Genomic DNA, 13,216 nt, shown 5'->3' on the forward strand with positions numbered 1-13,216 from the left:
TCTGGCTTTTGAGATCTTCTCGTAGATTTTTGCATTCCGTCTTTTCGATCGCAGCTCCGAAAGCACGGACTCATACGGACCCACACAGCGATCAGATCCAAGACTTCCCGATCGGTCCATGCTGGGGCCCTCTTTCTATTCTGAGATTGCATGGTCACCTCTGCTGGAGAACTCTGCATCATTGCCAGTGCTGCTGAGCTCGCCACGATGTCCAAACAGGAAATGAGATTCAAACTGCCCAGACAGGAAAAGGAATTCCAATTTTCCCGGGGCTTTTCCTGTGTGGCTGGTCAGAGCATCCGAGCTCGGACTGCTGTCCAGAGCGTCAACAGAGTGGTGCACTGTGGGATAGCTCCCGGAGCTATTAGCGTTGATTTCCATCCACACCTACCCTAATTCGACATGGCCATGTCGAATTTAGCGCTACTCCCCTCATTGGGGAGGAGTACAGAAATCGAATTTAAGAGACTTCTATGTCGAACTAAATAGCTTCGTTGTGTGGACGGGTGCAGGGTTAATTCGATTTAACGCTGCTAAATTCAACATAACCTCCTAGTGTAGACCAGGCCTTAGAGGGCATAGGTTTGGGGATGGATCACAAATTTGGTGTATCCCGGCTCTACTTAACATTAAACCATCTATCTGATGTTTTCTGTGTGAAATTATATTTTCTGCTTTAGTTGTTGGTACAATTAATATTCAAAACAGTAATCTCCATCTCAATGGAGTGTTTACTTAGCTGAATTGGTGTTCAACTGAAAAACATATTTTTCTCTTTCTCAGCAATCTAGCTGTTTCAAGCTGTTGCTCTTTGAAATACTTTATCTTAGGAACTCTGAAACCAGAATCAAGTTAACTGTTGTCTGGTATTTGTGCAGTTGTCTTTGCTAATGAGTAAAATGTTATCTTCCTTTTTCACTCTGTTTTTCAGTTGGTATTGTAGATTCATCGCATCCTGTAAGCCAGAATGTTCAGTTTACCAAGCCTGGTGTGGAAACATCTGTTGTTTCTTCTGCTGTGACCTCTTCAATAAGAACACCTGTTGGAGACCACTTAACTGAACCTGCTTCTGTGCCTTCCAATACACAGCCATCGGAATCAGTGCTTCAAGAAGGTATTAAAAGCAAGAGGAGAGTTAGCTTATTTTAGAATACATAATAGTAACTTAACTTGTAATATTTATCAAGGTTTTAATAGTTTGTTTTATTTTCCCTTTTTTTTCCTGTTGACAAAACATATCTGACAGTGAGCATGTAGGGCAAGTCTCTGTTTTGTCTTGTTTTTTTAAAGCACAATTTGAATTGTCTTTTTTTTTTTTTCTTTCTTTTTAATAGACCTATTTGCAACTTGTCCTACATAAATTTATGTATAGCGTTTATAGTAGGGTTTTTGCTTTCTGTTGAAACCCCTCAGGGCACCCCTTGCTGCATCCTTTCAAAATGCTGTGTACCATTATCTTGTGTCTGCATTTATTCTGTTTCCATTCTCCTCTCTCATCCATTTTTTGATCTTTTTTTACTGTTTTTATTTTTACTTCCCCTCCCTTAGTCATTCCTGGCTATTCCAGTTCCCTAATTCGCCAAAAGGCCAGTGCTGTTTGGGTAGTGTGCATCCATTGGTGATTCTGTGGGATCTGGTCACGTGCTGTTGCAGCTGATCTATTGTTTGAAAAGTAGACATAAAAAAAAACTTGGACTGGGGGGCTGTTTCCTGAGCCTGTAGCCCTATATAAACTGCTCCTGTGGCAAGCTGCAATAGGGACTGTTGTAGGAGCAGGGAGGTAAGCTTTCAAAGAAGCTTCTTGGTGCTTTACTCATGGCAGCACATTTGTAGTGGGGAACTGGAATGAATTTAGGCTCTTGCACCTTCATCATCCTCACTGATTCTCAGTGGTCTCTTCTGGCTTGCCTTCCAAGTTGTAAAACACTACATTATGTATAGATGGAGAGTCCAGTTTCCATATTTTTTTTTTTTTTTTTTACACATTTGCAGTGTTTTCTCTTGGCTACTTTAGTGCTCTAACTTCCTACAAAATAACATTTTAATATATTTGTTTAAATAGTGAACACATAAATTTGAGCAGATACCAGTAGTTTCAGTTACAATAAAATATGTGCAGGTTTAAAAAAATTCTCAAAAGCTTTTAAATCTTAAATACTTGGCTCTGATACAGTGTTTTCATACATAGGTCTCAAAGCCCTTTTGTAATCTGTGTTATGATCCCCATATTTATCAATGAATAAAAAAACTAGGAAAATCCATTAAAGTAATCTGTTGTCTGTCAACTGGACTTCTATCCCCCAATCATGCAGAGATGAAAACCATTAATTGTTTGAAAAGTACTGTCCCCACACTAAATCTTTTTGAAATCGTTACAGAAAGTGATGTTTGTGGAAATTGATTTGCAGCTGCCGTTTGGTTAATGGAGTTTGCTACAGCACAATGTTCCTTAATCCTCCTAGGCAGTCTCACAATAATAACTGTCACATACAAAGTGCATGCAGAGTCTGTGCATCCAAACCAGGGAGGAAATGTGATATGATTGCATATTTAAATGTATATATTTATCTTAATGTGCGGTATTCCATATGTACATACTAGCAGTGATATGTATGGAAAGTACAGACGTTTGATACATTCAATACAGATCATTGCTGAATACACAGCTAAATGTAAACATCTTCATAAATTCAGTCTCTCTGTGTATATAGCACAGTTGGATAATCACACTTTCAAGACAGAGATGTCCAAATGGTATGACACCAAGGCCCTTTTTAATTTGCCCGGTGCCTGAGGGTTCTACTGATTGCATATATTTGTTTTAATTTTATCAATAATAAATGGACGCAATCACATTTCTTGTACTTGCCTCTTCCTTGGCATAGGAATAAAAGTTGTTGGCATTCACTGGCCATAGAAACCTGTAGTTGATCAGCTTTATCCTCTTCAGTTACAGGTTAATTTCAGGTCTCTGAAATGCTGCAGTTAAGGCACTCTTGAAATATTTGTACCAGTAATTATTTGAATGTGGGATCACGTAATACACTTTTTTTTTCTCATTTGGGAGGGATTCTGCCTGTAGTACAGATGAGTATAAAGTGTCACAGATTATTTTTTAGGTTTAATAAAGTGTGCTCTTCCTCATGGCATGTGCCCACTGGGGGTTACTACTTTACCTTGTCCCATGGTTCTGTACATTACAAAGTACATCTTATCTCATTCATGTAAGACTGTGTGGATACTCCTAAGTCTTGCTTAAGTGCTTTGTGAAATTTGACTTGCGCTTAAATGCTTTGCAGAAGCAAGTGCTTAAATGTCTTCAGTGGGTTAAACATGAACTTAAGTGTTTTGCTGAATCAGGGCCGCAACTGTGAAAGCCTGTTAAGGTAACTGAATTTTACACTGTTGTATATTTGGAAGTTGATCCAAATGTGAACAAGGCTTAAAATAGCAGTATTGTGAAGATGGTCAGGGAAATTTCTATAAACTCAATTTTTCTTTTAAAAGTAGAGTCTACAGAATCTGAGTGTAGCTTTTTGGAAGTTAATTGAAGTTTTAATGCTCTAAATGCATATTTGTCTTGAAATTGGCTGTAACATACAGATTAAGTGAGCTGATTTTTTGTCCTCTCATATAGTGGGTAAATTTAAATAATTTGTGGCCTGCGTAAATTCTCGAATAACAGAAGCTGATGAGTGAATTAAAAAAACAGTTTAAAAACAGCTAAATCTAAGAATGTTGAACAGCAGGGTCCATTTTGAACAAATGCAAGATTAATCTTAGTATTTCAGTCAGTGCCTAGGTACTGTGGTGATGGTTGTATTGGAAATCTGAGGGTAATGTAAAGGAAGACTTGTTAAAAAGCTACTTTATAATCTAATTTCTTTTCACTTAATTCTCATTTTATTTTTGACACTGCTACTATTATGAAATCCAAACCCAGTAATTGTATAATTTACATTTTGGAAATCTTTCATATTGTGCTAGAATAGTCTTGTTTTAGTCAACAAAAACAAAACCTTGCAATATCGTATAACTGGGTATTTGTACTTTTGAATTCTAATCCTGTTCTCCAAGATGTCCTTACAGTCTGCCATCTGCAGATTTTATAAGCATCCTCTACACTCCATGATCCAAGTCATTTAGGAAAATATTGAATACTACTGATCCCTTTGTAACTCCTTTTGATGCACCTTCCCAGTTTGACAGCAAACCACTGATAACTACTCTTGGAGTACGGTCTTTTAACCAGTTGTTCACCTACCTTACAGTAAATTCATCTAGACTGCATTTCCTTAGTTTGCTTATGAGAGTTCCATGTGGGGCGATAGAATAAAATCAAGAGCTTTCATGTCTTCTGCTTCCCCGCTATTCACTTGGCCAGTAACCTTCTCAAAGAAGGAAATTAAGTTTGTTTAGTGTTCTTGACATCTTGGCTATTCCTTAAATTCCTATTATACTCTAAGTCAGTGGTTTTCAACCTTTTTTCATTTGTAGACCCCTAAAAAATTTCGAATGGAGGTGTGGACTCCCAGGGGTTCATGGGCCACAAGTTGAAAACCACTGCTCTAGTTGCTTACAGTTTGATAGTTTAATAATTTGTTCCAGTATCTTTCCAGGTATTGAAGTTAGGCTGACTGATCTATAATTTCCCGGGTCCTCTTTGTTCCCCTTTTTAAAGACAGATGCTATATTTGTCCTCCAGTCTCTGGGACCTTACTCGATGTCCATGAGTTCTTGAAGATAATTGCTAATGGTTCCAAGATTGCTTCAGATTAGAGATTGGATTTGGATTATTAAAGAATGATTCTGAGCATATGTTTCCTCACGGTTTATATGTCCTGTCCCTGTAGACTTCCCAGCTCCTACTGGGACATGTAGTTTGGTTTTAAGCCCCGTCCTAAACTCTGACTCACTGCTAGTGGAACACCATACCAACCGTACTCTAGCTGTTTTTGGTTTCTCTCTCCTTTTCATATCTGACCCCATTCCTGTAGTTTTTATCTTCTGTCTTCCTCACCTCTTGTCTTACTGAACTTAATCTGTTTCTCTTCCCCTCTTAATCATGCCTGTGCTGCTCATGTTCTTGCTCAGCACTTCTGAACCATTGTAAAAGGAAACTGATGTATTCCTAGTCAGTTTCATTCTGCAGCTCCTGCTGAGCCATGAGTAAAATTTTTAAGAGAAGCACAAATACAATCTGGTACTGGGAAGATAATTTTTCTTTTCTTTCCTCTTTACCAAGTGCACCCCATAGCATCAGAGGATAAGAATATCTGAACAAGTTTTTTCCACATTCTAGCAGCAGAGAGAAACTGAAGAGTTCATCAGTTTCATTTCTGTTGGTTCTGCCTGTGTCACACTATCTAGTTGTTACATGTAGGAGCTTCAGCAGAGTGTGATCGTCCCTGTGGGAATGTTAATGCATAGTGTATTTGAAAAACTGGGATACCCTCAGCCTTGCTCTGTTTCTAAACCCCTCTAATATGTTATGGCATCTCACAACTCAGCTTCTCAAGAATGTGCTCACTACAGGTATATGTGGTGAGTCCTTGTTAGGTTGGGGATACCTCTGTCTGATGAAAAAACAAGGGCCCTTTGCTAAGCTGACCTATTTAGGGAGTGGGATAGATACACAGACTGGAGTATCTAGATTCCCAAAGGATACGCTGGGGGAACGTCTGGGATTGATTATCAAGGCTATAGTGGCAAGGAGGCATACAGTGCTGAAGCTGCAATCTGTTATTGGGCATCTTAACTTTGTATGCTGAATGGTGCACAGGGTCATTTTGGGCATTTTGCACCAGGCGGGTCATTGGGAATATCAAAGCCCAACCATTTTATAAGCTTAATGAAGAGGTAAAGGAGGATTTGGGGACTTGGGAACAGTTTCTGAATCATTTTAATGGAGTGTCTTTTTGGAGGGAGGAACGGATTATAGAGACACAGATATATATAGATCGTTTGCTCTTATTTTTGATCAACATAAATAACTTAGCACTCAGCACCACAGTTAAAGTCCCGCTTTACTCTCCGCTGTAGATGACCTGCCGGTGCCGCCTTCTTGCATTGCAAATGTGAAAGGCTAATGCCAAAGACTGCCTGGGGATGCGCGTCTTCTGATGTCATGCGCGTCTTCTGATGTCAGCAGGCACATCAGCAGTATACCATGACAATGTATTCAATCATAGCTGGGTTCTCTACCAGTCCATCAAAATTACAACCTGGAATGTTCCAGCTCTTCACAGGTGTGTTCATCAGGTCACTGTCTCATGCGGACCATCTTAGTATATCAATCGCAGGCCTAATGGAAGCAAGGCTGATAGATCACGGATGCCACAAGGTGAAAGATTCATTACTTCTGTATTCCAGCAGCCCCAGCCACTTATAGGGGGTAGCATTACTACTTTGAGGTGAAGCCAAGTCCTTCTTGATAACCTGGATGCCTGGATCTTCTCTGCTACTTATTGCACGTCTTAAACATTGGCACAGTCACCTCGCTATCCCGGACGAGCCCCCAAATTGTCAGAGAGTAACAGAGTTCTCACTTTTTGTTTGGGTACAGCAAGTCAGATACTTTATTTTCTCTCTATCAATTGCATAGAGGGAGAGAGCTAACCAGGTCTCTCAACAGGTAAAGAATTATAGCAAACATTTATACCTTTTGTTACAGACAATAATGAGCAACAGCTGCATTTTGTTTATACATAGGTCATTCTGATATCTTGTTTTGCTCACTAATGTAGACTCTTAGTCTACATTCCATATTATCTACACAAGGTCGCAACAACTTCTCACACAGTTCTTTCCCACTCGCCTCACACATTTCTCGCTTCTACAAATCTCGCGTTATTATTAGGGTTACAGTTAGCCTGACTCTTGCTAACAAACTGTCATGCATTGCAGTCCCCTTTCTGTCAGTTCTTTCTCTGCTTCCACATAGTAGTCTATGTGCTGACGGAGAAATCTGTTGATTCAGTCAAAGACCATTTTTGCGATCAGTTGGAATCTCTAGTACGCACCGTCCCTCCATATGACAATTTTGTGATTCTTGGCAACCTAAATGCAGGTACTGGTTCCCTGCGAATTGGGCTTGAACAGGTCACTGGCCATTACAGTTCAGGTACACTCAACTATAACTCTTGCTGCTTTCTCACCTTCTGCGCCTCTCAGAATCTTTCGATTCTTGGGTCATGGTTCAAGCAGTGATGCATACACCAGATGTCATGGATCTCTCATGATGGCATCTCTCAGAAGGAGTTGGACCACATCATCACACATGACAGGCATCTCTTCACCTCCTGTAGAGTAATTTGTGGTGCGGAATGTGCCGCGAAAACAGATCACCAACTAGTGGTTGCCTGCACGGCATTGACACTCTGACAAGCAAGTAAGCCCTCTGTGATGAGGAAAAGGTTTGACATCGATGCACTTCTGTGTGTGTCAGGTTTAGCCAATAGGTTTTGTATCAACGTCAGAAATAGATTCTCGGCTCTAGCCGACCTGCCAGATGATGTCAAGGTTGCCTGGTCTCTGTTCACCTCCATCCTCCACCAATCCGCCGAGCAGACCATTGGCTATTAGGCGCCTAGCACGCCGACCATAGCTATCAAAGGAGGCCTTCCAGACAGTTAAATTGAAGGCCACGTTCTGTCAGTATGGCGATAAGCCTGCTTGTACTCAGCTGAAGTGAAAGTTCAACACCCTGGCACTCTGCGATCTTGAGGTATATTATAACCAAGTGGGAGATGACAATGAATTTGGCTTAGCGGTCTAGAGGTAGTTACTATGAAAGGCATCTTGAACAACAGCCAAGGCCATCCATGTAAATTGGATGACATCCTTTCACGCTGGGTGGAACATTATCACAGTGCCCTGAATCAGCTCGTTCAGAGCTGGCAGTTTTGGCAGCCACTGTGGTTTCAGACCCAGATCCTTGTACTGATGCACCAACATTGAATGAAGTGTGCCATCCGCTAACTGAAAACGGACACTCAGCCAACACCGATGGCATTCTCCGAGAGCTGCTAAAATGTGCTATTGACTCTGTTGCGGAATCGCTTCTGACCATCTTTCATTTGGTGTGGAGAACTGGAAGCTTGCCAGCCTTCTGGAAGGACGGTATTGTGATCTCACTTTATAAGGGCAAGGGACCACGCAGTGAATGTCAGAGCTACAGCCAATCACCTTGTTGTCCATGCCAGGGAAGTTGTTTGTGCATGTTCTGCTGACGCATTTGGAGCCCCTGCTACATCAGAAGTGTTGCCCCCAACACTCAGGCTTTATGAGGAACAGGTCCAATTAGATGCCATTTTGGCCCGCTGCTTGTTGTTGGAGATACACCATGAGTTCAGGAAGCCCCTGCATGTAGCGCATGTCGATCTTAAGGCTTTGTTTGATTCAGTTGACTGAGTCACACTATGGAAGGTCTTAAAAGAGGTAGGTTTCCCAATTGCTCTGCTGGACTTGATTTACAAGCTGCATAATGGAACCACTGCCCGTGTACATTTGTGGAATCGGATATTGGCACCTTTTAAATCAGTATCTGGTGTCTTGGCCCCTGCACTCTTTTGTCAGGCAATGGATTTCATAATGCAGTATTCTATCTCTCACTCTCAGACCTTGACTATGCCAATGATGTTGTTCTTCTAGTACAGAGCCCCGACAGGTTTCATGAGGCACTCCAGCAAATGGAGGAAGGGTTGGCTTCCCTGTTTTGTGGTCAAAGACAAAGCTGCAAAATCTAGGACCAAGTCCACCCATGACTCCAATCTCTTTGAATAATGAAACTGTCAGAACAGTCCCCAGCTTTTGCTATTTGGGGTCTATACTCACCAGTTCATTCCAACTCTCACACGGAGGTTCTCCATCAGATGGGCATCACAGCATCTGCCAAGGGGCGTTTACAATGAATATGGAATCAACATCATCTCAGAATGACAACCCAGTTCAAGATCTATTTGAGCTGTATCCTTTCCATACTGTTGTACGGTTGTGAAACAGGACACTATGCAGCTCAGACTGGGCAAAGCTGGAGGCTTTCCACACAAAATGCCAACATTGTATATTGGGCATAAAGTGGAATGACTTCATTTGTAATGCAGATGTTTACGGTCGCGCCAGTCTACAGCCTACTGGGACTATTGTCTTACGCTTTTCGGACATGTCGCAAGAATGCCACAAGACATTCTAGTGACCACCATTCTCGAATGGCTTGTAACATCTGGGATAAAATTCCACCAACTGGGGTGTGGAGGTGGCCCAGAGGCAGACCCCTTATTACATCGGTTCATCAAGTCTGTTCCGATGTTGGACTCTTGGGCTCTCAAGCCGTTACAGTCACACAGGAATGGACCAAACAGTGAATGATCACTACAGCTGACTGTTCCACTAAGTGTTAAAGAAGAAGAATAATTATAGATTCATTCAGATGCATCAGGAGGAATAAGTTTGAGAGAATTTTACCGAGGCAGGTGGTGTGCCCAGTATGGCCTTCAGATTCGCTACAGAAATATGTAGTAAAGAGTATAACATTCCTGGAATTCTTTCCCATTTTGGTTGCTATAAGTATTTGGGGAACGGATTTTGCAAACAAAAGTGCATTTTTGGAGTGACAACATGGTGATGGTACATATTCTCAATCGCCAGTCCTTCAGATCACCTAATGCTCTGAAGTTGGTAAGAGCTTTTGTACTACAGTCTTTAAATCTTGACATATGGTTTTCTGCCAAACATGTTCCCAGGATCAATAATGAAATAGCTGATGCATTGTCGTGATTTCAGGTGGATGAATTTCAGGACCTAGCATCCTGAGCTAACAAGGAGCCAGAATGGATGCCAATAGCATTCTGAAACCTTGACGTATGATGGAGTAGTACAGAGATTGGTAGCACCACAGCCGTTTATGGCTGATGGCAGGAGTTTTTAACAATTTTGTGCAATTTCAGAGGAGTGGGAGGGCCTGTCAATGATATCACTTATTCTGGAAGATCAGAAACTTCAGTACATTGTGTCTGGCAACCTCTGGGCTCGCATCTCTGGTCCCTTCTCAGGCCTTACATTTGTCAGCAGAATAAGGGGTTACCCAGATCCGTGTAGTGGGTTCATAGTTTGAAGGTTTTTAGTAGCGTAGCCTCAAGACATGGGCCCCAGAGAGGATTGCTGTGGTCTAGTCACTGTTCAGATGCTCGGGGATTTGGTGCTATTTCTCATCCAAATATGCAGAAGCAGACAGGAGTCAGCCTTGTTCAAGACTGCATTCCTGGTAGTTTTATGGAGCTTTTAGAATGAGTGAGCTAGTGCTTGGGTCAGTGTGGGATACTTTGAAATGGGCTTTGGACTGGAGGAATTTACAGTGGGAGGTACAATCAGTTCTCTTGGCCTGAGGATATTCAAAACCGTTCAGGGGATGAGGTGAGTCCATCATACTACAGGAGGGGAATGAGGCCAGAATTTGCCCACTAAGGGCTTAAATAGAGAAGAGACCGATTGGAGAGGGCCCCCTCTTTATTCTTGGTGATGGAAGGCCCCTCGCAACATACCAGCTTGTTAGTTTTCAGAAAAGGGCTTTTAGAGTTGACATTACTGGTGCGTAATTTGGTCCCCACTCATTCCAGAGCAAGCAGTAGTGTGTATCTGTAGGTACAATATTGTATACTAGATGCACAAAGTAGGCTTTCAGGTCATTTGGCAGTTCACATCTGTGTCTAGGTAGGGTGGCAGTCCTGAGCTAATGTGGATGGCAGAGCATGCTATGGGAACAGTTGATGCCCATTGTATGCTCTTTGGCAGCCCATGAGCAGAAACTGATTGCAGTTATTGTTCTCTTAATTGAAAACTATTTGTGAAGACATAAGGGGGTTGAATTGATGCTCAGAGTTAAGGGGGATGTGGTGCAGATCCAGGAGTTGATCCCCGGGGTGACAATTATTTGGTCTGACATGTTGCAATGTAGGATATAGAAGGGGGCCATGAATCCTCCTTGGGTCAATATAATGGGCAGGTATGTGAATAGGGAGGTGGCTAAATTCATATGTAAGCAAGGGAGTTTGATAATTTCTCATTGGGACATATCTTAGTGGCACCTGAATTATTCAGGGAAAATTGAGTACACCTGTTTCTCGAATATTAAGGGAGGAATCAGTCAATATCTAGGAGCCTGTCAGGGACAGGATGGGAGGAAGTAGCCAAGCATAAATGTACTCGTTATGTAAGGGATATGGTTATTGGATAAAAAGGATTGGAAGGGAAGCATCACTTAAGAGAGCTGAGTAAAGGGGTTTTGGGGGCTCCGAAGTCTGCTACAGTGCAGAGCCGACCACCCTTTTTTTTTTTTTATTCCCCCTTAAGGCTGATACAGCAGGGAGTGGCCCTTCCTCCTTTTATAGCCCCCTTTTATCTCATATGAGGGGAGGATGGTGGGGGTCCAGCAATAGGATGGCTGGAAGCAGGTTGGGCATTAGGTGGAAATGATTTGGGAAATGCCTGCATTGTACTACTTTTTGCCAGGTACTCGAAAATATTTTAAGTGAATAAAATTACAACCTAATTAAACCATGTCCATAGCCTTCTGTCTTTCTTCTGGCATGGCCGGACAATGTTCTGGTATTCTCTTTGGTTTCTTATTTCCTCTTCCATTGGCTTGGTAGCTGCTCTTCAAACTATCCCAGCTGAGTTGTTTTAAGTATAATTTAAATACTCCTGATTTGTTCATTTGAGAATCTTTTTAAAGCAGAATGATGTGATGGCTAGCTTGTGTATTTTAATAAAATACATGTTAATGTGGCTCACTGTACAACAGTTAAAACAGTTTGTTAGTAATTGAATGTCAATTACATATACACATCATTGTATGTATACATGAATGCCAATGTGTATATGATTTATCTACAACAATTTTATTGTAATAGAATGTTAAATATATTGTCATGTCTCATATGTGGTATACTAGTCCATTGTAAATTCAGGACTTCTATTAGAAAAACACAGAACTCTTCAAAACTTTGGAAGTGTCTGAGTTAATTTTTTTAAAGCATAGTAGCCCATTGGGCTGCCAATAAGAAAACTATGGTAAGTTGCATCTATAAAATCAACAGATGTTCAAGATTTTGAGTACTTGTGTAGTTTGTCAAGTCAGTAGTTCTACACACACTGTCAACTGATCAGTAATTAACATGGCTATACATCATATCTTTACACAGTATATGTATCTAGTGCCTTGTCTATTGTTTGTATTTGTGTACAGTGCCTATTGTGTTAAAAACTGTTGGTTACAGTTTGTAGAATGTTCTAATATGACATTCCTGGGTGCTCCTCCATGCTTTTGAAAATCAGGCCATGTATTTAGGTGCCTAAATATGGACTTACGAGCCTAACTGTAGGCCCTCATTTTTAACACTCTTGACCAAGTAAACCAGCACAGTAGTGCTAACACTTATTAAACTGGCATATCTTGTTTAAAATGCATGGTAAGAGTGTGATGGAAAACATGGAAAGGTGGAACATGTGTGCGCTTATACGGTGAGGCAATGATATTTCATTACTCTTCTTGCTAAACTGCAAAATACTAAAGAATTTGGATGATTTGTTTTTAAAAGAGCAAGTTTGCCAAGCAAACTTATTCTTTCTTTGTCCAGAGGAATTATTAAACGTATTTTCCTGCCTACTAGTTTTCCTTAAGCAGTACTAATGCTGAACCAAACTAGTTCACTAAAAAGCTGCTTCTGCTAAACTACTTACAGAGATGATCGAGCTTTCTTAGACTATTAATAAACTTTCATCACTTGCATGTAAGGATGTTCTCTGGAATGCCTGATTTCTCTCACTTTTAATGCAATGATTTGTGACTTTTGTTTCTCAGCTTTCCTGTCTGTTTGACTCTTGTGTTTGTGCTTTCCACTTCACAGGCATGCAGTATGGTGGATATGTTAATAATCAAGCTAGCTCTGCACCAGCTCCCTTGTCATCAAGTTCAGATGATGAGGAAGAGGATGAGGAGGATGAGGAAGCAGGTCTGCTTTAGCTTTACACCAGTATATTGCTTTTTTTCTACCCAAGTTTTGTCTTCGTATTTCCACCCTGAATTATTAAAATTAAAAATTTAAACCCAAAAGTAGTTGCGAGTCTTCAGACACCTAGCAAGCTAAGGGAAAATTTCCAACTCTTGTATGAATATGGTAGTTAAAATGGAGTGTAGTAATTGGCAATTGTTCAGTAC

At 41.0% G+C, this 13,216-nt stretch overlaps 1 protein-coding gene across 4 annotated transcripts in view; it reads left to right on the plus strand.

The window, feature by feature from the left end:
• Positions 1-13,216, plus strand: part of SEC24B (SEC24 homolog B, COPII coat complex component) — a 100,325-nt gene that overhangs the window by 27,597 nt on the left and 59,512 nt on the right. For 2 of the 4 annotated variants that reach the window (XM_054029908.1, XM_054029909.1), the window contains exons 3-4: positions 932-1,114; positions 12,906-13,010. The exons of 1 other annotated variant lie outside the window; for it this stretch is intronic. In XM_054029908.1, the coding sequence (XP_053885883.1) occupies positions 932-1,114; positions 12,906-13,010 (288 nt within the window). The remainder of the gene's footprint in view (positions 1-931; positions 1,115-12,905; positions 13,011-13,216) is intronic. One more of the 4 variants, XM_054029910.1, reaches the window with a different exon arrangement.

Source organism: Malaclemys terrapin, chromosome 5, assembly GCF_027887155.1.
Source record: "Malaclemys terrapin pileata isolate rMalTer1 chromosome 5, rMalTer1.hap1, whole genome shotgun sequence".
Classification (NCBI taxonomy): Eukaryota; Metazoa; Chordata; order Testudines; family Emydidae; genus Malaclemys; species Malaclemys terrapin.